Source organism: Tachypleus tridentatus, chromosome 9 (genome assembly GCF_004210375.1).
Source record: "Tachypleus tridentatus isolate NWPU-2018 chromosome 9, ASM421037v1, whole genome shotgun sequence".
Taxonomy (NCBI): Eukaryota; Metazoa; Arthropoda; class Merostomata; order Xiphosura; family Limulidae; genus Tachypleus; species Tachypleus tridentatus.
In genome coordinates, this window is record NC_134833.1 from 120,333,211 (window position 1) to 120,360,515 (window position 27,305).

A 27,305-nucleotide genomic window follows, 5' to 3' on the forward strand; every position below is an offset into this window, starting at 1 on the left:
AAGGTTTGAAATTTAATTTAAGCAGTATTAAGTAAATACTTTGATATAGGTTTATTATTTCAGCATATTATATCAATAACTTGTGTCCTAATGAACTCTGTTAAGATGGCTGATATTGGCTTCTTTACACTACATGTTAACTACCAAATAGCATGATTTAATTACTGTTAAGTTTTAAGTAAATAAAAAAAATATTCACCACATCACAAATACGTAAAAACGTTCATAAGTGATTGTTTTATATTAGCTAAGCAACTTGTGCAAACTGAGGTTGTTTACATGTTTGTATTGATTTAGTGAATTTGTTTATTAGAATTCACTTCTTTCTCTTAGGATTAAATATTTAGTGTCAGTCATCTAATGAAACAAACTGTAAGTGTACACATTATCCTAGCGACCTTCCATTTCTTCCTTGTATGAACAGACAACTTCTGTGGTGCTACATTTTATTAAAACACACACATCTGCATATTTTTTGTAAACTTCTCACAAACAGTAAATTTAACAATTTTTAACAGATTGCAACAAAAGCAAACACTGAGAACAGAGCATTTTTGCCAAAGCTTGTAAAACAGTGTTCATGACAAGACTTTTAACATCATTGATATTAATTTGTTGTTTGTTTTTTTAAATCTCATGAACTACTACACAGTAGCAACTTGATTATAGAACAACCGTATTTATGAACTGCAATTTGTATAATGGTATATAGAAATGTACATCACAAAGATATTAAATACTTATCAAAGATTTAGATACGTCTATAACAAATACAAAAACAAAGCAAGTAAATACAATCAGTTTCTTTTCTGTACTGATATGGATCAAAATGGATAGAAAACTAGAGTATTATATTGAAAATATAAATCATTAGAATGTAAAGAAATTCTACACTTTACTCCAGATTTTTTTTTAAATCTTAAAGTCTTTATTTCTTATAACATGGAATATTCTTTGTGAAAAACTATTTTTATTAAAAAAAAAAGTGAAAGATTTAAGTTGGTAATCATGGTTAATAAAATTAAAGGTATTTCCTTCTGATTTTACCATAATTAAAATTGTTCAAGATTTTACAACTTTAGAATATTTAGAAAATCCCTTAAGTTCCTTTCTTCAGTAGTAAACTTACATTGAGAGAAAACATTTCCAATTACAGACATGAAATGAATCACACATCATGGTACTCAAGTTGGTAGGAATTGTTTGTAAAGCAGTAACATCCAATTTGGTTGATGAGTTTCTATCAAATCTTAACCCTTTCATTGTCAGGCTAAATTTTTTTAAGTACATGTTAAAAAACAAAGATACGTTTTACCATTTAATCATGCATTTAAAACATGTAAACTTTATTACGTTTAAGAGTAAAAACCCTTTCTTGGTAGTGAAACCAAAATTCCAAATGCACACATGGTTAATATTTCACCTTTCAAGCCTAAAACAAAGGTTAAACAGTGTCTTTTATATACAACTCTTTCACTATATACATAGTGTCCATAGCAGTGAGAGTTACAAACGAAACATTTTTTTTTTGGATTAAAGTTCATAGTCAGTAATTAAAACTAATTATTATTAATTCAGTCACTAAACAAACTATTTGGCTTAATCTTCACAAAACCTCAAATACATTTAAAGTCACACACACACACACACTATTATTTGGAATTAAAATAAAAGGGTTAGTATTTCTATTTCATTTTGATTTATTGAAATTAAATTTAGGTCTAAGGAGTGACAAAGTGGCATATCCATATAATCTGTTTTGCTTATAATTTATTTATACTATTTTGTAAAAATGTAACTTCAATTACAGAAAAACTGTTTTAGCAAATATATATAGACTCAATTAACACATACGAGTATGAACTTTTACTAAATTTAATATATTTACTACTATCACAGACACAACTGGCCCAAAAAATTGTACATACTAGTAAAGAATATAACAAACTAGAATATATTAAGAGATAACAAGAAATAAAGACTTTTTTTTAATATCAGTATGCAAGTTCTGTTTGGTTTTATTTCTCTTAGAAAAAAAGCTAGAAAGATCCAAGAAAGGCAGTAGTTTCATATCACAAGTATACCATATTATTTTTATTTATATCTAATGGATTTAAAACATTATTACTTAGTTTTTCTGAATTCTTTTGTGCAGGGAGTTCCAGAAACCTGGACCCATAGGGATAAAAACTACACAATGTATTTATTACTCAAACTGCATGCCATTAACAGATATAAACATATTAGTGTTTGGTATATTGTGCCATCAGGGTATTTTCTTTCCTGAAACATGTACAACTGACATTAGAAATGTATTTGTTGGACTTTAAGAATATAATGTATATTCTCCCTATGGGTCCAGACTTCTAGGACACCCTGTATAAGTTATATAACTGAGCCCAATTAAAATTTAAAAAGTTGAATTTTACATATGTAACTTTTTTTATTTTTCGATGAAAATAACAGCAGTAAAGGCTTCCATTTTCAGTATCTAAAGATAAAAAAAACAACACAATATATTACTTATTACATTTAAAAAACTATTAGTCATTAGGCAACTTTCACAAAAACTTTGAAACACTTGATTTCTTTAAACAGGAAATAGTTTTTACAGAAGGATCTAGTATAACCCATAATTCTTATGATGGAGTTTTTAAAAATCAATTTAAGAGTATTTACTATACCAGATTTGTGAGGCTGGAACAAGTGTTCATAATAGGACTAGTTAATAAAACATTAACAATACCTAAAATATTTGCCCTGAGATTCTAAACAACATCAAGAGTGAAATTTTTCATGCACTTCTCCTGTCCGAGTTCTTGTGGAGAAGACCTTTTAAGAGTGTGCTTATGCTTCACTCAGGAGACCTTGACAAAAAAGTCTTAACAAACCTAGACTGCCCTATGGGGCTTAAATTTCTTTTTTATAATGTTATATCATCAGAATCTGTAAGTCTAGACCATTTTTAGTGATTCATCATATTTGTACAGCCTTTACAAAAACTATATTTAAAGTGGTTACTAACCAAAATCTGCTTCTAAGACATACACAACTAGTGATGAGATTAACTGAAATAGTTTGTGAGTGCTTGAGTTACATAATCTGGTGTATGCACACACACATATTGGAGATTAATAAACTGACATGAATTAACCTGAAATACAACCACAACCATTGAGTTATGCTTCATTCATACTTTCACATTAAAACATTCAGACTAAGTTCATTTCCTCAAACACTACATTCTGTACCAAGTTTTAACTGCTTCATCAGGCTTAAAAATGCAAAATTTAATCTGAAACTGAAAAGTTCCTTCTAGTTATTAGGAAGTTTAGTAATTTTTTTTCCCAGTGAACCTACGTTATGAAGATTAGGAAAAACAAACTGTCTGTTAATTATCTTTTATACTATACCAGATTTGTGAGGCTTCGTCAGTATTTCCTTGGTGCAATGGAAATTTTAATATAAACTAAAAACTGGCTTTATTTACTCACAAGTTCTTAAGGAAACAACTAAATCAACCACAACCATTCTAAAAATACAAAGTCTAAAAGATAGGCAGAACCATAAGTAATTACAATTTTATAGTGTATCTAACTTTAAACAAGTTAAACTTATAAGAACCAGCTGGATCTTCGGTGGAATTTAATTACTAATATCTACAACATTTCACTGAAAGTAAATAATGCTTAGAAGTGAAAAATGAAGATAGAGCTATTAATTAAGATTGTCATTTAAATTTTACCCTCTCTCATTTTACAAAAAGACCAGAGCCATTTAAATCCTCTTAACCGAAGAGGGTATGAAATAATACTTGAGAAAACAGCAAAGCAGGAATTAAACAAATTTCAGAATTGTATAGCCAATTTCATTACATGAAAATGGATTATGTAAATATTACTATTATATATTCCTTAGCTGACAGTAGAATTATTATTATTATTATAAAAATGGAAAAAATATTTCACCTTTGAAGAAACTGGTCTTTATTATCAGAGCTCATCACGTAAAAGTGTGTATCTGTTTCTAGAGGGTGCTAACTTTTTGAATGAAGACTCAGGTGGATCACTTTGGATTTTCTGTAGAGAAAAAGGGAGAAGTTTTAATTAGGAAAAAAGGCATATTACGTGCGAGAAACTGGCCTATTTTAAAAACATTTATTGACTGCTTACTAAAGATGTATCATTCTATAACATGGTTGTTTGAAGTAAGTAAACCTAAAACTTACTTGACTCATGTCTAGAGATTCATCTCGTGAGGATTTGGCAGTTGATTCAGGGCCATAATGAAACTCTCTGTGTAGTTTCCCAGAATAAAGATCATTAACAAATTGTTTGATCTTTCCTGGAACACTAGATAAAAAAAGAAGAAAAATTGTAACAAAATGTTAAAATAAGACTTATTACATGCTGACAAAAGAATATTATAATACAGTATTTGCAAGATGTCTAGTGGTTCAGTGTTAAGTCTAAAGACTTACAATACTAATAACCAGCTTTCAATACCCATAGTGAGCACAGCACAAATAACTTTGTATTAAGTACAAATAAATAGGTACAAAAACTGTATATATTTTTGCAAGAAACTGAAAACTATTACGCAAATCTTATGATTGATTTCAGTAAATCATAATATTGACAATTCAAGATAACTTGTTTCTTTACTTTTAAATTAACTTATATTTACATTCATACAATGAAAAGATAAAAAGAAATCTCAGAAATTTTGAAAATGTATAGTAATATTTATGTTCATATACATCTGTAACACGGAAATAGTAACCTGGGGTTTTAAACTAATTCTACAGTCACTAAAGGTCAAATTACATTTCAGAAGAGCAAACTTTGTTTTTTAAAGTTGTAAAGCAAAAATTTGAATCACTGAAGATTCTTGAATTTGTAATAGATACTAAACAATTCATAAAGTCTTCCATGTAATCATAATAAATTTATATTTCCAGGTTTTTTTTTCAGGTTCTTTTGAAACTTTTAGTGTGGTCTTCTGGGTGGTTAGTAGTAAGTTTACAGACTTGCAGCACAAAAGTCCAGGATTTGATTCATTATGATAGACAAAGTGCCAATAACCAACTTTAACCAATTAACTTCCAATTTGATATTTATCTGAAGACTATACTTGCAATATACTTCAGCTAAAGTAATAATTGCTTTCTACTTCTAGCTATGAGAGCTGTAGTTAGTATAATATCTTGTCTATAGCCACTTGTACTTTCTTTAAATCACTGAAGTCTAAAAGAGTTGTATTTCAGGTAGTTGTAATCCATAATTTGTTCTAACTCTAGTCTTAGCAATTCTAACTTGCCATGTATTTCAACTAAAGTCATGTATTGTTTGGTACAATGCTTCAGCAAGCTATCAAAGTCAAATATATAATGCTACATATGGCAAGGGTTGTGACGTATTCTTACAATCAATTTAGAATAAAACAGGAACTAAAACTTTACTTGTTTGTTACATGTAGCTCCTTAACTGTAAAAATAATTTTAATATATATATATATATATATATATACATATACCTTAAATTTTGTCCTTCAAACCTTTATAATATATACATTTGCATAAATATAAGCCCCTCTGCATTTACTTACGTAATATCCTTAAAGTCTGGAAAGATATACATGTGACGGAAACTATCTATTGCAATAAGAGGCAAGTCTTTCCGAGTCTTCCCCAGGTGATGTAATGGGTGAGTAAATTTATCACCATCGGCTGTTAAAAAGTTGATGGAACCTAAATAGTGATAAAAAGGCATATTTTTCTTCAAGTTTATTCCAAATTCTCACTAACAAATATATGCAATCCAGTTAAAGAGATTCATTCAATTATTCTAAAATTACTTAATGGTCAATTATTTAAAACTTACAACATTACTAGCTTCCTATAATTAATACACAGTTTTATTATTATTTTGATACAATATTTTTAGTTCCCTAGCTGTAAACTTCAACAAGTAGACTGTATATGGTGTTTTTTCCTTTATGCACCAAATCAATCATCTGTTAAAAAAATTGCAAATGCAATAGAAAACCTCAAATACAACAGTAATGAATAATAAAATTATATCATTAAATACCATATTTAAAACCATTTTTACATTATCTGGTGTTTTTAATATAGACTATTTAAATACAAATTGTTTAATACTATATAGAATATTCATGTTTTACCAATTAATTTCTGCATATGTATATATAATTTTCTAGTTAAGAATAATAAGAATAACACTGTCATTCTCTTGAAAACTGACTACTGAAAAAAACAGATTATGAAGACACTTATGTGATAGTGTGTTATATTTATAGGAGTTATGTCTTGTTTCTACATGACAATAAGTAAACAAGTAAAAATGTTTATATGTGGTTTGCATGCCACATACTCCTCTTTCCTATACGATACATTTCACAACTATAAAATTTTAAGTTCTAATTTGGAATGTCTCCAGTTGAGGTCATGTACTAAATTCTGCCTTACATACTCCTTCTTGCAGTAAGATTTAATCATGGAGCTAGATAATGTTTGACTTACATGCACATGACTTCTCTGCAATTTTCACATAAAGCATACACATTTTCATATCCTTCTGACCCAATTTTCTGATTAGCCAGCTAATGAGAGGATGTAACTTGTGAATACAGTATTAGTGCTTTTAAAAAAATGTTTTCTATTTTGAGGGATTCAAGTTTTATCTATGTTTTAACCTTTTAACCGTTACTTTTACTGATTGTGTAAATCATTCTCAGTTCATTTTTAAGTAGTTTTTTTAAATAAGTTTCCATTCTTTACTTTTTGTTTTAACATTTTATCTGTCTTTAGAAATTTATCATCAATGAGCAATGTTCCATTACATGATCAGCCATTTTTTTGTTTATTCATCATTAAAGTGTATTTTACTTATCTAACTTCAACAGTGTCTTGTGACTTTTATTCCATCCTAGTCCTTCTATATAATAGCCCTTGAATCACTAGTTATAGGAAAGATTAGATATTTGTGCTTGGTTTCAATTTGAAGGAACACAGATATATATTACTTACTTCTAACTTTAAGAATTAAAAGTAATGAAAGTACCACACTTTTAGGTGGCTACAAAATTGATTAATTTCACGTTTCAAGCTAACAGTATGAGTTTACAATAATATTATCAGTTTTTCAGCCTTGGCACATTTATAAAAACCTACATTTTATCAAAATAATACCATGTGGATTCAAAATCCTTTTTAGTTTTAGAGGCATTTAAAAATTTCACATAATAAATATATTATTAATAATGCACCTCTGAGTCAACAGGATCTATTATGTAAATTTTGGTTACAAAGTAGTGTCCTTGACACAAGATCAAGAAAAGTTGGAATAAAATAGATCTGTAAGGCTTAGCATGAAGAGACTTTTCTGTGGCATTTTACATGAATGTAGTAAACAGTGTTTTTACCTTCCCTTCTCCCTTGTCAATATTAACAAATCTCACCTCTCTGTTCACTGTTATCCAGCCAAAAACAGTGATCTCTGTGATAGATCATCTTCAGAGAGTTTAGGAAATGCGTGTCTCTTAGAGATGGAATACTGCATGTGGTCTGTTTGACTTGGATATTTGTTATTAATGAATTGTAATAAACAATAATTTAACAAGACTGAAAAAATCTCAAAATTATATAACACTTGAACTCATTGTTATAATTATTAAAACAACACCAACAAGCACCATATCTCATACTTACTTCAATACCTTGTTTTTGACCAATTCTGATTTACAACTATGACTTCCCAAAACATTCTAAAATTATAAAATACAGAAATAATTACAATGTAAAATAAATAATTTTTCAAATTCAACAGCTACAAATTCATAACAATATTTAACTTACCTTTATCAGCACTCAACTGAGAGAGAACTTCTGCCGTATAAGTCTTCACGCTTTCTTTATCATCTTTGTGATGAAACAAAATGAGAAACGGTAAGCCTTCTTCTGTTAATTCCTACCAAAGGAACCATAAAATATAATCTATCCTGCACACTGAGTTACAGGCTAAAAAATGAAGAGATAGTATTATACATGTGGTGTTAACATTTCCTTCTAAAAAAAGTAACATCTCAAATCAATAAAGAGGGGTAATCATATAACCCTTTGATTACCACAGCAAGTACACCATGAATCCACAGACTTTGAATTAGACTATAGTTTCTTTTAACATGGGTACATTTTAGTCCAGCACCTTATAAATAAATAAATATTAATTATTTGTTCATAGTTAAGCACAAAGCTATATAATTGATCATCTGTGCTGTGCTCACCAAAGGTATCAGAACCTGATGTTTGGCATTATAAGCCCTTAGACTTAATGCTGTGCTACTGAGATGCAAGATTAATTATCAAGTTGCAGTTTCTATACATCAAATATATGTTAGTTAATGATGTAAGTAATCCAAGGTGAGCATATCTGTGGTTTCGACATCTTTAAAACATGTGGATTAAATGTAAATATATGCCTTAACTGTTAGTTTCCATACCTCAGCATTTTCAAAGGTGATTTCTCTGACCAATGGAATGCAATGATTTGTCATCCAAGCACTTAGTTCATCATACCTGATATCCATTAGTGGGTATAACTTATCATTCTCACCTAACTAAAACAAAATGAAGCACAATAATTATAAGAAACATACATATACCTAGCAAACTTCAATATTCCCTTCAAATTCAAACATAACAAAACACAACAGCTAGGTGTGTACATTTATTTGTTATTATTCACTGTTCTCACAGAAATGAATCATACAACACACAATAACTCAGCATGTGTGTGCACTTAGTGTATTTCATAATCCTCATGCAACACACAGTAACTCAACATATATGTGCACTTGGTGTATTTCACAGTTCTTACACAACATGCAATAACTCAGTATATACATGTACTTGATGAATTACACAATCCTCATCGATCCCAAACCATATCAACACAATAACTCAGTATATACATGTACTTGATGAATTACACAATCCTTATCGATCCCAAACCATATCAACACAATAACTCAGTATATACATGTACTTGATGAATTACACAATCCTTATCATCCCAAACCATATCAACACAATAACTCAGTATATACATGTACTTGATGAATTACACAATCCTTATCGATCCCAAACCATATCAACACAATAACTCAGTATATACATGTACTTGATGAATTACACAATCCTTATCGATCCCAAACCATATCAACACAATAACTCAGTATATACATGTACTTGATGAATTACACAATCCTTATCGATCCCAAACCATATCAACACAATAACTCAGTATATACATGTACTTGATGAATTACACAATCCTTATCAATCCCAAACCATATCAACACAATAACTCAGTATATATATATATATGTGTGTACTTAAGCTTCACACCATTTACATTAAATTGAACTAAAATGAAATAATTTTGTTTGTATGCACAAATGTGGAAACAATTACAGAAAAGAGAGGAACAAGTGTGCAAGAGGTAAACACTACCTTATTATAGTGTGAAAATGAAATGCTCCAGAATACATTCACATACTGATAGCTTGCACTATCATTGGATGGTTTCTAGCAAATCAGAGAGTACAGCACACTAATACAATATCTGTAAAGAAAGTCATGCTATGCCATCAGAAGTAGTGTGAATCCAGTTGTGGTTTCCAAGTCTGAGACAAGCATATAGAAATCATTTGGAATGGTGTGCTATCCCGAGAAAAGGGTATGTGAAACTATGATTCTTTAGTATTTTCAAAGTTCTTTATGAGACCAGTGATCCTGTTGTATAATATAGGTGTGAATGTTACTTTGGGAACTGTAATACACACTTTAGCATGCACTGGTATTAGCTGCTTGAAATCCTCTGCTGAAAGAAAGTAAGCACACCAAAAGGTTGAAATTAGATTATAAACAGCAGAATGTGTAAAGCAGGAGAAATGTGCTCTTAACAGATGAATCCAAATTTGAATTTTTTTTGCTAATAATCAATGACAGTTTGAAAGTATAAAGGAGAACAATATCATACTGTATTTACAATGTCTGCGATGCAAAATGTTAGGAAACCAGTACAAGTCTGAGTTTAGATTTCAGTCATCAGCACACACTGGTGACCTGCATGAAAACTAATATCATTCTGACTGATGATAAGTACAAGCAGATTCTGAAGATTTGCCTTGTAGCAAGACAATCATCCAAGTTATAAAACAAAATCCCATTATTAACATTCCTGATATTGTATGAACTTATGTTAAAAAATGGGAAGAACAAAAACCAAGCCAAATTTTAGTAAGCAACAAAAGTCATTTGGGACAATGTTTCAAAATTTTGTGTTGGAAAAACTGTACAGCAAAGGGTTCAGGTACAAAATACTAGTGAAAAATTTACTTTGTTTCTTTTCTGTAATAATGTTTTGTACCATTACTAAGTTAACTGCTTAGGTACCATTTATTGTTTGTGATTCATGCATAAGTATCATTTAAATGCCTGTGTGTTTTCATAACTACACACCACACAAAAATACAGAAATATATATGTATATGGTACTGGTACATTTTTTCATTCTCACTGAATTCATTCATAACAAAAAAAAAAAAAAAAAAGAGTGCACTTCTGTAGCTGGATATTATCTAACACACCTGTTGAAAAATAACATATATATATATATATACTTGTTTATTTTGTTTTCCTACTATTCTATAATTAATGGTAGTGCAAAAACAGATTTAATGTCCTAACATAAATAACATAATCACAAAATAAATGTTAAAACACCCTTATCAGCATTTCAAAATACATCAGAGAATTAGTGAAAAACATAAACAGCATATTGATGATACTTGTAGCTACTAACCTTTGACTTGGCAGGTTTGAATACAATTCTTCTATGACCACTAAGATGATATTTTGCAAGCTCTCTAAATAAGATAATTAATTGTTTAACATTCCCATTGGTTGTTAACTGCAAAACATTTAACATAAAAAGCCACATGACATGCTTTTAGAGATACAGGTACATAATTTCAACATTATCATTACTATATAAGCATGTGCAGGAATATATTGATATGATAAAACTATGAAGAGAGGTAATACATCTTATATTGAAACATTATTAATTACTCTATTTATTATTTATGAACTTTACTTGTATGCAGAATAGCAAATGTTTTGTTTCAGTCACAGCTTACCCTGTTATAACAAAGAACTGGCAGTCATCCTGGAGATCCATGGCAACTTTTTTAAATACTCCATATTCCCGCTGGTCTATGGAGGTGATGTACAATATCCCAGTCTTTTTGTCTTCCTGTTCCAAAACAAATAGTATACATTTTTACATTAAATTATACTATGGTTTTCAGATCTCCTCACACATTTTCTTCATATATGTAATCTGTGAAAGCACATTCATATAAAAAACAGTGAAAATGTGTTTTAATTTTCTTCTTTAATGTAATGTTTGTAAGTGAAGATACAGTACTAAACCAAGAAAGATTCCTTTTGATTAATCTGAACAGAAATGTATTATGGAAAAACATATTATTATGAATAAAAAGGTTTTAGAAACTTGTATACTCTTCAGAACCTATGCAATTGATTTGATTGTTATGATAACATGCATTACAACTAAATCTTTAAAAGAATCTGCTATGACCTTCATTATCTACTAAATAAAGTATCTAGCTGTAAATTCAAAATATTACAAGAAAACAGTTAATAAAACCTATATGTTAACAACTGTAGCTCTATCAACTGTCATCAGCCATATGAGGTCTAAGTAAAAACAACCAATTTATTATTATTATTTCTTTCTGGTGTGAACATCAGTGTGATTCATTTTGTACCTGTACACATATGAATGTATACTGAATTCACCACTGCATGAAGACAATACACTTGTAGTTTTTCTACTAAATTAAGAACTCTAAAAACATACACCACAAGGTGGAAATACTAAAGTGTAAAAAACTTCAATGTGATGCACACAGTGAAAACACTGAAATTTGATAATTACTTACAATTTAATCTAATTATTTTAGAGAAAAACAAATAATATTTCGAACATGAATTTTAGAAGAAATATTTGAAGAGATGAAAGCAGCAAATGGCAAAATAAAGAAATTATTAAAGTAACCAAATGCTTACTAATCCAAACAAAAAGTGTGAAACAAAATAACAGTTGATAGGTTAAAGCACCATCTGTAAACTATTCTTTAATGATATAAATGTATTAAATCCATGAAACTTTTTATATACCTCATACTGTAAATAGAAGAATCATTTACATATTAAGATATCCATGTATTAAAAATTATGTAATCTTTCAAAATAACATTTTATTAACACAAAACATGTCTTACAGTTCTAATTACAAAAAAATATATTTTTATAAAAGCTTCTACTTCATTCTAAAATAAAACTAGTTTTTATGAATTCAAAATTTTCCTTTTAGTCATATCTGAAACAAAAGTATACAACATAATAGAGATAACTTCATTCTCTAAATAAAATAAAAATTTCAATAATGTAAAATTGATGTTAAAATTTCTACCCATAACAGAGCATACAATGTTAACAGCCAAGTACAAACCTTCACGGAAAGTCATCAAACCTACACATACACAGTATTTACAGTTCAAGTAGAATAAGACATACAAGTTCATTCACAATCATGTTTAGTTGTAAATAAAAAATTTAACTGACAAACCTGAATACTATCGAAATCACTGTGCTCTTTTATTTCCTTAACAGGATCTTTCAGGAGACTTTGGATGTATTCTGTGATAGCTTCTACTGATCGCTGACCTCTGTACTCTTTTTTCGTCAACTTTCCATTTCGTAAGAGCTTTAATGTTGGGTATTTGGTGATGTGGAACCTAGCTGCTATGCTAGCTAGGAATGAATAACTATTTGACCACACATTTATATATGTATATATAATTTGTAAAATAACATCTACTTGTATTACAAAAATCAATTATTTTCAAACACTAGCCACATTTTTAACACTTCAAATCACCATATACCCTCTAAACATGTTAATACCTCTGTAGTTACTGTGGCAATACACTCCATATTAAAGGATATGCCAGATTATTGTGAAGATTTGTTTTTAAATTTTTCACATCAATATTTAATAAACACATATGAATGGATTTTTGAGGACTTTTTCTGTCAGTTCAACTGCACTTCTTTTAAGCGTAAAACTCATTAGAAATATTTATTGTATTACAACATACCCTTCTTTATCAATATTTTATTTTGATTATTTTGCAAATTCTCCACACTGTATATGATTAGGTCATTTTTAAAAGGTGAACATTATGCTGGTGAAAAAATTAAATCCTTTTACAATTTCTTCAGTCACAAACTGAACACCAACATAAAAACTTCATTGAAATAGAAAAGACAAAATAGACTTGTCACTAAACTTGTTAAAAAAATCAGTTTATTAAAATTTCAACAAATAACAAACTGAGTGGCTTAAACATTCCTGTGAAAAACTATTTATAGTCTTTGACTGCATATGTACTGGAAATGTGGTCCTGTATAATCTTGCTAACAACAAAGAAAACATGAAATCAATTACAATAAAACAACTTCATATAACACCACAACACATCTACAAAAACATGGAATAAAAACAACTAAACTTCTTAGTTTCTAACCTTAACCATCTTCAATGAAAAGGTGTAATCTAAAGAATAGATGTTTAATTTGAAAATGTACCAAATGCAAATATACAATCAATAATAAAACTGGTGACTTGTTAGCCCTCTTTTTTTTCATCATGTATGTGACTGAAATGCCATTAATGTGTCCAAATTTCAGTTTCTTTCTATAGTTTGCACATGATGTGGCTCTGTGGAAGAGATCTCATAGCCCAAACAAAACTGTTATTAATCTTCAGCCATTACTAAATCAAAGATTTCTCCAACAAATGGAGAATGAAAATATATGTCCTATTACATGTACAATCTTCTAAAGTAAGAAGACAACTCCCAAAACTATAGTTACATGGAACCCTCCTTTAGATAACAACACCAATAAACTTCCTCCGTTTCATATATGATTTTAAACTTAACTAGACAAAACACACATGTAATGTGAAAGTCAAAATATGACAATGAACAAGCTAAATATAAAATCTGACTAATAACAACTGAAAACATACTCAAAATTTAGAAACATACTTCAATCCATTGGTATAATATGTCTGCCCTGCATGATTCAATGTTTCAAAAACACACATAACCAATTTAAAACCAACCCAAAATTTAACACTCATTAAAGTATACAGTGCTAAAACCATCAATTCAACTACACAAACATCCCTATGCTATCAGATACACTACTGCTAAGTAAATCAATAGAGCATTAAAACAAAAATAGCTACTCACTTCTCACATAGTCAGCCTAGAAACATATCTTCCTCACATGTGTGCCTAGGAGATTTACATGCCACTAACCTGGATGCAACTACCATCTAATTTTAACATGAATTTTCCTGGTGCATAATGATGTCATCATGCAACAAAAGTCCTCCATCAATAGAAGGGTGGCACAACCTCTATGCACAGTAGCTCCTCCTATGAAATTAAACTCTTGATAACTTCATTAAAAAAGAAATCAAAAGTGGGAAAGATGGGTGAGAATGTGTGAAGTGATGAATATCTACCAGAAATACATTTTCAGATTAGGAAAATGTTAATTCTCAGATTATAACTTATCTCTACACAGAGGAAAGCTAGAATCCCACAGTAAATTGGTGGAGGGGCTGGAGCAAATGTTATTTAGACAAGCTCCCTTCGGAAATCACACGGTAGAAAGCCTATGGGGTGTGACATCTAATGGCAGATGCTCCACAGAGGCACACTCTTGGGAAACTGCACCTCAACGAAATCAGGGTATACCTTTTGTGTTGACAACAAAGGAATAAGAGGCAAATTAGATCAAACTGTTACAGCAATGAGTAAAATGAGAACACAACTGTACAAACACTTTCACACAAGCAAGCCAATACACATAGTGTGGTTGTGATGAGTTCATACCGTACCATGTGTGCTCACCTCAACACTACTGAACAGGCTTTGGCTCAGAGGAGGAGGGCAGGAGATATGTATCATGATCCTGAAGGGCAACATGCACTACACTGATAGTGTCACCATCACCTTATTTCTCTTTCTCTCTATATTGTAAAAAGTCCACCATTCTAGCAACTAGAAACTGATAAGTGGAAGCAAAGGTCTCCTATGCTCCACGTGAAGAAGAAGAGGAGACACAGAGAAGTGCCCATATCCTAATGAGACATCCAGCCAGAAATATCTAAAAGCCAGCAAGTGCAAGTCAAAGAAGTGGGCATAGTACTAGCTTTTTCCATGATAGTCGATGAAAGAGGTATTCTTTGGCTTGGACAATTGAGTAAAATATATAAACCATAAGGATACTTTACGAGGTTTTGCAGAACACCCAAGGAAATGAAAAGAGAAGCAAAAATAAAAAAGTGAAATGAGAGACCTAGGTGAAAAACAACTGTTGAGAAGAAATGAGATCAAAAGCAGGAGAAAAAGATGGGTATTCACACAGTGATAAGTGTCTGATACTTACTTACAAGAAGAGTAGTGAATGAGACTTATGGTAGAGGAAGGATGAGAAAAAGAGGAAGGCATGGAATGAGAAGATTAGAAGTAAAATGATCCAGAGGAGTAATAGGAGTAAATGGCAAGGGCAGGAAAGAAGATAATAAAGACTGAAGCCATGTAACATCAGTCCAGATCACAAAAAAACTGCACATCACTGGAGACATCTAAATCAAGAAATGAAACCTAATGATTATCATTCACACAAGGAATAAAAAGGAGTACAGTAAAAAGCTTGGCCCAATAATTTAACATTAGGGGTACAAAGTAAGAAGAGATGGAGCAGAAGTAAAACAGGCCAAGTTGGCAAGGAGAAGGGAAAGAACATCTACAGGAAACCCAGCTGATGCATGATGAAGTGCCTCACACGAAAGATGAAGGCAGGAGAGGGGATTCAGGAGGATGATGAGAAAAAGACAAAAATGTGAAACCAGAGAGCAAAACAGAAGGTAAGATATTCAATCCTTAAGCTGACCAAATACATACCAAAAATGGAGAATCAAGAGAAGAAATGTAAGAAAGTTTACAAGTCTAACAAGAACAAAAAAAGTCAAACATGAAAAAGGTAAGATAACTGGGTGTGAGATAGGAGCCAATAAAGAAAGGAAATAGCATAAATACTAATAACAAGGAAGGAAGTAAAACAAGGTAAACCCCAAGAATTGTGGATCACATAGTGGAAATAATAAAGAACACAGGCAAAAGATAAGGAAAAAAACACACCTGAGAATAAAATTAGGAAAGAAATTTGAAGGTTAAGGTCATTTCAAAATAGTGAGTCAGGTTAAAGTCATGGTCAAACAGTTTATTCCTGGCTGAGAAGAAGGAATTTTTTAGCCAACAAATTGGGAATAGGAAGCTCAGTAAATATGAGGTAATTCATAGCACACTGAACAATGACTATAACATCTCCAACAGAGAATGAACCTCCAGAAACAATAGTATAAACAGGACCTATATGTAAGTAGTCATTGACATATGACTAAGTATGTGTCACCATCATTTGATAAATCACAGTAAAAATTAAAGCTTTTGAAACAAAAGCCAAATAAAACAAAAATCAGAGGTTTGTTAACAATGAAAATTTCAACAAACTGAACTTAAATGCAAAGTTTAAAAATATTTGTTCAACACAATTCTGAGGACAAGAATAAAGTTACTGGGAGTGCAAAAGCAGAGGGTAATACTGCATATAGAGTTTATGTTGCCATACTTTTGGTGGAGGGCTTTTATTGCATGATAACATAATCATGCATCATTGCAGTTCATGTAAAGACATGTTAAATTGGGTAGGAACTGCCTCAAAGCCAGTGGCATTAGCAGCATTCAAATGTATTAGGTAGATGCAAAGTGAAGATAGCTTACTAGCTTGTGCATTAAAATGAGATATCTCAAAACTTATTTCTTTATATTAATGACAATCAAATACTATGCAAACTATTTTTTTTTTTTTCCTATTAGTTTAATTTTAAAAGTGCATTTATGTAAAAATATGATTAATGGTGTATTTTTATGTGCAACCATAGAACTGCTTGCAAGAACAAGGCTTTCTGTTCATCCACATCCCCTAGTGACTCAGCAGTATGTCTGCAGACTTACATTGCTAAAATCTGGGTTTCGATATCCGTGGTGGGCAGAGCACAGATAGCCCATTGTGTAGCTTTGTGCTTAATTCAAAACAACAACATCAACAACATCATCCACACATTTTGAAGAAATATGTTGTGACATAAATTGGAAAATCATCGACTTCCATTCATGGACATGGCTAAAAAAGGGCCACTTATGTAAGTTACAAACTACATACATTCGTGACTTGTATGAAATGACTGCATGTTTAAATCAGTTTTTCATAAATATTGGTATCATTGATTATGGAGAAAGGAACAAACTGATGCTTTGGTAAGTAAATCAAAGATCCTAAGCATGTTCATGGAAGGATGAAAAGGTACAGTATAGAAATGCCCTTCACAGGTTTCATGACCAAAATATGACCAAGTCCACATAATCATTACATTATTATGCAGTAGATTCTTAGGATCAAGGCTTTAAGTTCCACCCAAAACTTGTTTCATATACTTTTTTTTAAATGAACAAATAAACAACAATTGAAATGAAAGTCATAATGTAATTAAATATCAAAGGTAAACACGCAACTCCCACTCAAATAAATTAACCCGTAACACATACCACAGTCTAAAACAATACATGATTCTGAAAATGTAAGCTGTACATCAACACAAAATATTTATAACTCTTTCAAAATCTTTAAAATATAAAAAATGACAAATTATTCAATGTAAGTCAATATTCCATTATTAATTAAATGAAGCATGATTGATGTATGATTTTATAACTTTTAACATCTCTAACTGTATTTAAAAGCAATTCTTTTTTGCTTTCTTTTTTTTTATGAGATACTAGTAATATTAAATGAGCATAAATAACAAAATATGTTATAATACAATTTAGAATGATTAAAAAAGATATTTTACATGAAATAACATGTTAATTTGAACATTAACTAAAGTTCTACTTACAATCTGCTTCACAGTCAACTTTTCCAAACAAAATTTTCCCAGGATCCTGAGAAAATGAAAGAACTCCCAAATTTCAGTAAAAATCATTCTTATAAAACATTAATAGAAAAAGCAACATAACTGTCAGGTTAACATACTTGTGACTTCCCAAAATTAAAGATCACCAGGAATAGCCATGTAATATGGTGGGATGCCTAACCAAGTATTTATCTCCTATTGACATTTATTTCTGTCTATTATGTTTATTTTCTTTTTCTCTCTTTTTCATTATACAAATATTTTATGATGTTTCCTTCTAATTTTGATATTAGTATTAAGTGAGTGACAAAGTAATAATGCCAAATATTCCAGGCTTTCTATTAATTATTGTGAAAATGTGGTACGTAAAAATATTTTAATATATTAGAAAAAACAAACAAACAAAAACTACAGATAATATTCTGTGAGTGTTCTGTTAACAGCCACTATAATAAAATTTCCAATCAACTGGCTGTGCTGAGTCCTGGTAATCTTAAAACTAAACTGTGTAGAAATGCATGACTTGTTTCACAGTGTGCACTGACTGTCTTTTTTAACCTCTTGATCAAATGAAAATATTTTAGATTAAAAGATCTTACAAAGCATGTTTTTATTATCAAAAATAAAGTTTCATTACAAATTTCTCTACTCTTTCATCTTGTATAACCATAGGTTGTGTAACATAATAGCATCTTAAATGGGGAAGCAACCTACTTCTCATACTGATATTAGGAAATATTTATATGCAAGTGGAAAAATAACTATCATAAATAATAAAAAGATGATCTGAACAAATACGTAAAAAGACAGTAACATAATATTTACCATATTTCATCATGGTTCTTGATAAACTAGAACCCAAAGAAACACGTGCATAAAAATTACATCTGAAGAGAACGGAGTAAGTTCGCACACACAAATTTTAGTTGTGTAGCACTGCTACTCACTCAACAGTTATCATCAAATCAAGCACATTTACTCTTTGAGGCAGATATTATGTACAAATATACAGTATACATTACAATTGTTCGACGATTACAAACAGCAGGGAGCTCAGTGATACAATTATCAACGAAATGAGAGAGTGTAATTGGATTTACTTGCATATGTGTGGGTGAACTTTCAAGCATAATATGACCCATGTAATTAGACATGACTGTTAATCTGGTTTTCAAATCTAAATGATTTCCAATCAAAAGAAACATGACATTATTCAAATTATACAGCAATCTATTAGTAAAAAAATTGAAAGCTGATCATAAACTGTTATTTGTTGCCCCTTTGGGGTTGAATAGTAACCATGCAATCAGTCTTATTGCCAGATTAAAGTTGCTACTCTGACTTGTAGTTATTAAACAGTGGTTACACACTTGTTTTAAGAGTGATGAGTTTTTCCAGTTTTGAAACGAGTCTTTGAGCAGATTACATTGGAATGTCACAGATGTTTCATTTTACACCTCTACCCCATCAATTTATAAAGGCCAACACACGAATATGCATGAACAAAAGATACAAACTATTACACTATCACTATAATAGGAAGGCGAGGCATAATTATTATAAGGTCATCAGCTTCGGCACTAATTTCAAAGCTTCACTTTTACAGTTTAATACCCCAAATTCAGAAATCCTATGGTGAACTTTGCTTATACTGTCACATGAAGGATTTTGTTTAAATTTCAGATCTAAAATGAACTGTATGGTATGGTATTTTGAGATGTGTTTTGGTTGCACAGCATACAATAATTATAAGTTAATGTAAGTATCTCACTATCATGCCAATGGACAATTACTGTTAATCTTGAAATAGCTCACAATCAGTAATTAACCACCTTGAACAAGCTGTTCGTGATAGTAAATTACTGTGTAACATCACTTACAAATTACCCAGATGACAAAACGTTACACACAGTTATAATTTTGCTGAAAATAGTTCTACTAATCTGCTTATTAAAAATAAATGTTTCAAAATGTTTATCTAAAACTACTAAGAACATAGTTGTTAGAAGAGTGGTTAAGTCATGCAACTCACCTGAATCTTATTCATTACATGGTCTGCTGCTTCATCAAAAACCGGTGCTAAAATCTGACTAAACTTGCACCAATCAGCATAAAAATTCATAAATACTAATTCATAGTTTCCTGCAAGAGGACAAAATATAAACATGAAATATGCAACTTACTAATAACTTTTTTTACTGATCTATAATACCTGAATCATAATACATGCTCAAATAGTGTAAAAAAAAGCAGCATTTTACACAATACTTTCCAAAGAAATAAAATCTAACTGCAAAAGAAATATTATTTTATAGGCCAGTTTTGTTTTGTTTTTACATTAAAAAAATTAAATTGTTAAGCTTGAAAAATACATAATAATAAGTCTAGAGGAAAGGCAGCTAGTCATCACCACCAACTTTTAACTCTTGGGCCACTCTTTAATCAATGAATAATTGGATTAACTGTTACATTATAATGCCCCCATGCTGAAAAAGTAAGCATCTTTGATGGGATACAGAGTCACAGCTGTCACCCTCAGCTTGTGAGTTGAACTCTCTAAACACTTGGCCATGCTGGGCTGTGAGGTTTGGCTGCTAGCAATTTAACCCAAATAAACTATGACTAAACATTTCATACTTTTTAATATACTTCCAAAAGTAACAAATCATAGTGACTCTTTCAAAATAACTTTTGTTTTTTACCTTTAGAAATGAAAAGAAAGTAGAAACCATTGATATTCCATGCACTAATATTGCCTGTAATGTCAGATAGATTAATACAAATAATCAAAATAAACACATTGTTCACTATGATCTCTACCCACCCCCTTAAAGAATTAAAACTTTTGCACATTTACACACACATCATTAGGGTGACATCAAATGCTTTCTGTTCTTCTATTCATCTGTTGACAACAAAGCTGACAGGAAAATGAGCTGCATCTTCATGGGGTATGTTTTATTTGTGCATGTATTTGTGTGTATGTTACAAGATGTCATATGCATGACAATTTTAAATGGTTGGGTGGTTGACATTTATTGGCACAAAAGAACTAGCCTATCTGTGCCAAACAACCAGTAAAAAAACAAAATAATTATAAAATGTAAAAAAATAAATTAAATTAAAATTAAACAACGTCCAAAAAATATTTAAACAGAATTAAAAAGACCAATGGATTGTAAATAATTAAAAATACAAATAAGTTAGACACCGTCCAACATCAGGAGTAAACCCAATAGAAAAGACATGACTCACAGTCATAATAACAACAAGAAATTAGAACATGGGCTATTGTGACTTAAGTGACACAAAGGTCACATATTGGTGGATCAGTCCCATATAAAAGAAAACGATGAGTTAAAAAACTGTGACCAATGTGAAATCTAGTTAGGACAAATTCCTCCTTCCAATCCTTATGAATGAAAACAAGACAGCTAAGGAACATCAAAAGGTTTGATCTGGAAAGGCTTGTCACATTGTTGCTCAATCTAAGTCCACTGCTAACTGATGTGAATCCACACCTTTAATACAGGACCATAATTCATAGGCACGACTGTATTGGGCACTAGAGCAGATGGATTTAGCTGCAGTATCAGTTAGCTCATTCCTGCAAATATTGATGTGGGACCAGGTATCCAGAAAAATTATATATACGAATAAACGATAGAGAAAAATGGGTCAGCTATCAAAGTGGACATTTTTTTTTTACTCATGTCAAGGAGAACTCTTTGATTTATAACCATGCTGTATTTTCTTTATTGCAAGGAATTCTGTCAACCTCTGTGGATCCTGTCCTTAGTTGAGTAGGCAGGTGTCTGTTGGTAGAAACTGAGAGCATGAATGAATGAATAATCATTCTACATCTCAGGCCCAAAGAAGGTGGGCATGAGCAGACTTGACAGTTATCTGATAGAATGGTGGGAATAGATACAAAAGTAGACATTGCCTTGTCAACTCTCTTATCCAAAGAGGATAAAAGACTCTTCACATGGTTGGAGAATGAATCTGTTAGAGGCATGAAAGATCTGTCTGTGCTCCCACTGTAACAGTGGAACATGACACAACAGTATATGCCCAAGGAGTTTGGAATAATAACTTCCAAACCTCAGGGTAAGAAATGATGTTAACAGTTTTTAAATGCTGTACCTATTTCTCCTCTGCCCACCTAGGACAAGAACAAAAGTAAGAGGGGTGGGAACTACTACAATTAACACAGTGAGGGATGAGTTTGCACTTGTAAGCATTGTGGTCTTTTCCACTGCAACAAGCACATGCCACAAAACCATGACAAATTGCCTTCAAATGATCAAACTGCTGACACTGAAAACATCTGAAAGGGTTGGGAATATATGGCCCTACCTTACAGTTCAGATAACCTTCCTTGACAGTGGCAGATGAACATGATGTAAATGTCAAAGTGAGAACTTTAATAGGTAGCATAATTTCTTCCTTATGAATGAAGATACATCTCATTGGAGAATCCTCTTGGTTGAATAAAACAGCAAGAATTTTCAACTTGTGAATGTTTATCAAATTCTTCTCATGAGGAATTCAAAGTGGTAAGGGGAGTAACCTCAAAGGGTATACCTCCAATGGCCTTCAAATTCAAGAAAAGTTCACTGTATTTTGGGATAGATATTTCCACCAAGATGTCTCCAGAATGTAGCTTCTTGACTGACCATGCCAGTAAGTCCCTCTAATCTCTTTTGAGTAATAAAAAAAAGGTAGGCATTTGCCCTAAAGGTTTGTCATACAAAGAATGTAAGATAAGAAAGCAAGGTACAGGTGCAAAATGGATTGAAAACTACTGTTCAGAGTTGTCCAGATATGGTTGTTTAATGATGACCTCTTTTTTAATTATTTTAATTTTATGTTGATATGGGGAATTCATAATGAAAGCAGAAATATTCAGTGTTTACTGACCCCACCCACCATGGAGTCTTACTTGGAGATGCATACAATGCCAAGCAAGGAAAGTGCAATAATGCCGGGTTTCTTGAGCACCGTGCACAAGTAACAGCATCAAACACAATATCCACATCACCTGCTGAGAATGGTCAACACTGGTACTCAAGTTGACCCTAGTCTTACAGGACCAGCCAGTTGACCCTAGGGAGTCTATTCCAAGGCCATCCATCTATTGAAATGCAAGGCCAAAGTGGAGTATTTGGGTTTGACCCCTCAATCAGCAGGATCCTCTCCTCCCCTTCATAAGTCATCACACACAGCAAACACATGGGTGCATGTTCAGATCCCAGAGAAGGTAAACTGAAGAGAAACTGGGTGGTCCCCTCACCATGTACAGGTATCCACACCAAGGATCAGTTTAAAATGATGCTCTGAGCTCAAACAAGTGGAATCCTCATAAGGTAACAAAATTTAGTAGATCATCTATGAAAAACATAGTTATTATTAAAAAAGAAACAAGTAATATAAGACAATAACATCAATAATCTTTAAATTTGCAGTTCAACTTTAGTATGCAAGATTACTAAACAATAATATAAAAGAATTTCATCATAGTAAGATTTCAAAAGGAACAGTACGAAAATCACTATTTCACAGAGTAGTCAAGTTCAGGGTGTAACGACATGGCATATTATGAGTTCAAAAACTGTGAATACAAATTAACATAAACGAGGTATGCTGAATAATGAATATGTTTATCCCAACAGTCTAAGTTCAGTAGATGCGATTACTAAACAATAACGTAAATGTATAGTACAGTACACATTTCATATACACAGAATGTGTAGAAGTTGTACAAACATTTGTAAATTATGTAATGAAAATGTTAAAATTCATAGTAATTGAGTTGACTATTAACTTAAATTTATATATTTATAACAAAACAATTTTTTTTATTTCTTTAAAAGCTTTTGGAACTTCATGAATATTTTCCAAAACTACCTAGTTTATCATAACTTTATCTATTTACTGCAATGAATACCAAACCTCTAAGTCAGTCTTACATTTAGATTGTATAAGAAACATAAGTCCTATATATTTTTAAATGTAATACTCAGACTGAGATATTAATTAAGGCTATTCCATGGAGATCTAACAGGGCCTCATTCCCAATCCCCAAAATAATATTCCAGTACAAATATTTGTTCCCCACAAATCACATAAGGATAAAAAAAATAAAAGTCCAGTAACAATGACAACAATAAAATGTTGATGGATTTATAAAATAAATATTAGTTTATTGGAAAATAACAGCACATACATCACCATTTATTTAATTATTTTTTTCTCTCTCTCTCCAGTATGAAGTTCCTACATCCTAATGCATGCATTCAATTTATTGGATAAAACCCTACTGTTTTTTAATCATGGATACAATCAGTTACTATCTGAGAAAGTGGATAGATATATTTAAATTATCAATACAAGAAAAATTAGTCAAGTAAGCAATACACGTTGTGTATTAGCATACTTACAAAATCTTGGTTTAGTCATCAACAGAACTAAATAATTAGTTGGCTTTTAAATTTTTCATTGGTCAAACAATAAAAAACAACAACTATGGAACAGAATATATATGTGTATAAAATAAGTTATTTATTCCTAAATACATGTTTTCCATAATCCAAGTGTTTTATTAATGTATCATTTTTTTACACTTTTTGCTATTAAAGCTAAAAATTAGTGACAACAAGCTGACAAAAATTTAATGGGTTCCAGTGTTTAGCTAGTGATGATTAATGGACAATATTTTCGCAAATTGATGATGAAGATAATTATGAATATTTAAAGAAATTGTAAAAGATTATATTAAAAAATTGTCAGCAAGTAAAAACTTTTTGAAACAATCATTCAATGGTAACTGATGGGCCTTTTATTTGTCAGCTATAAGATACAAAAACACAATGCTTCCTTAAAATTTACATCACTTCACAAGTTATTTCTCCTAAGAGCACACATGTGAATCTACATTTTGTTTATTGTTTTTCCAGTTTGACTGGTAGTTTTGTAAATAACATCTAAAGTAAGTGCCAATATTTGCAAGTGACCAAAAAATTTAATCTCAAGCTATTTTAAATAAATATACCATATAAAATAGTTCATAATATAATTTATTTCAAAGATTTAAAACATAAAAAATTTTAAGTATTTCACAAAAAATTATTTTGTTACTCTTATCACTCTAAGAATTGTTTATGTATTAAGTGATACACTTGTAAAATGATAATCAGGTCTAAACTATCTTTACATGTAGTTGATCTTCACCTAAAAAAAAACATTTTTCTTTTAGCCTTCAGATAAAATATACTGTATATACAGGTGTGTATTATGTCTGTCTCAACTGACTTTTCTTAAACTTACCAAGATGATCATCCAGATTTTCTGATGTTAGTTGCACTGCCTTGCTACTGATACTTTTGAAGATACAAAACTGCAAAATCAAATAAAAATATCTGTACAATATCTAATACATTTATTCAATTCTATGTAATAAAAAAGAAAGCCACATATTTTCAAGTAAATACACTACGACTACCTTGATAAACCTTATTAAATAAAATCCTCAAAAGAGTCTTCTAGGGAGCATAAGTCACAGTAAATATAATCACGAAACTTCCTTGAGAGAATGAAGTAATAGTGCATATTAAGTTGCAACCTTATAACAGATAGGTCAATGTCTTTCTACAAAAATACTTATTGATAATGACACAAATTTAGATTTACATTTCAGACAAATAACCTCTATTATTCAACATGATATATGCATTGTGCGAGTGAAAACACAATGAATAACAACTCTTTGTAACATGTACATAAATAGACAAAATATGAAAGTTGAGATCTTTCTACTGTATAAATCACAAACTTTTTTTTATCCTTAACCTCTGTAAAACCAAAAGAAAGACATCAAATCCCAAATCTGTCTGTTTCAGTCTATGGTAGCTGTTGATAGGTGTTTTTATGCAAAGTTTCATCACTTAGCTTGGTTGTAATGTATAAAGGAAAAGCTGGGCTAAAACCCTAACTTTGCAAAATTGTTTGACATTTAACTACTATAAAATCATAAGGAAGGCATAAATCTCACCTCCATCTGCTTCAGTCTACAAGCTGTTATAAGCTATCTTTGCACAAGAACTCATCTATATCAATCAAAATATAAACTCAAAAACCCTAATTTTTCTACTTGTAACTCTTGCAAATTCAAGGTAAAATCCTAAATGTTTTATTTAGTTTTTGAGAATTGCTGCAAAGTATCTTTATGACAAGTTTTATTTGCACTGATGAGAGAACAAATTGCTTTTATAATGTTTATTTTTGACGGTCTAAAATCAGAACAGAGCACACACACAAAACAAAATGTTTGTGAGTATTATTCATTCTCTCATAGTGTCAGCAGATTATATAAGTAATAACATTATATATTTTGATATCTATCACACCCTAAAACAGTTTTAACAGTCTTAATTATACTTTGGTATCACATTTAAATATAACTTCTATGTTTCGTTTGCCATACGTCTCAAAGTGAGACTGTCTTCCATATTCCATTCCAATTTTCAAACGTTTTACATACATAGTATACTGAAATTTGTACAGGTAATTTCTCGACGCCACGACAAGGCATGCTACACATTTTCAATTTCACACACTAACATAGCTCCGTATAAAATACTGTCGAACGTAAAATTTCGAGCGTTTGACTATATGGTGACGCAGCCTCCTCTCGGTTTTACTGTTAGATTACAATTTAACAACTAACTTTACCTGTGGACTGAGATTTCAATGAGATAAAGGAATGTTACGAAATCGCAATGAACATACTTTGGTAACATTTTAAAATTAATTACATCATTACCAAATCATAAACCTAAAGTTTATAAGAAACTGATAATATCTTTTAACGCGTTCTTGAAAATGTTTCACAGTTTTAAAATGCTAGCATAACTTACCAGATTAATAAACGAAAACAAAATATACAAAGCTTCCATTTGAGAAAATTAAAACAAAAAATTAATTTTTAATTCAATTTTACACAGATGTTTACAACCTAAATAAATGACTAGTTTATCCACGAGTACAATTCTGTCACAATTTCAAGGGATC

At 30.7% G+C, this 27,305-nt stretch overlaps 1 protein-coding gene across 2 annotated transcripts; it reads right to left on the reverse strand.

Moving 5' to 3' along the window:
• Window positions 1-664: 664 nt before the first annotated feature.
• Window positions 665-27,305, reverse strand: LOC143226204 (endoplasmic reticulum resident protein 44-like). 2 transcript variants are annotated; one of them, XM_076456874.1, is made up of 13 exons: window positions 27,152-27,305; window positions 25,563-25,632; window positions 20,266-20,375; window positions 18,216-18,261; window positions 12,744-12,928; window positions 11,227-11,342; window positions 10,890-10,953; window positions 8,524-8,640; window positions 7,880-7,991; window positions 5,608-5,749; window positions 4,229-4,352; window positions 3,969-4,079; window positions 665-2,491 (listed from the first exon to the last, which is right to left on the reverse strand). In XM_076456874.1, the coding sequence occupies exons 1-12, from the start codon at window positions 27,188-27,190 to the stop codon at window positions 3,993-3,995; spliced, it is 1,212 nt and encodes a 403-aa protein (XP_076312989.1). In that variant the 5' UTR covers window positions 27,191-27,305; the 3' UTR covers window positions 665-2,491; window positions 3,969-3,992. The 2 variants fall into 2 exon arrangements, with proteins under 2 accessions (XP_076312989.1, XP_076312988.1); XM_076456873.1 differs by lacking the exon at window positions 27,152-27,305 and adding an exon at window positions 26,776-26,922.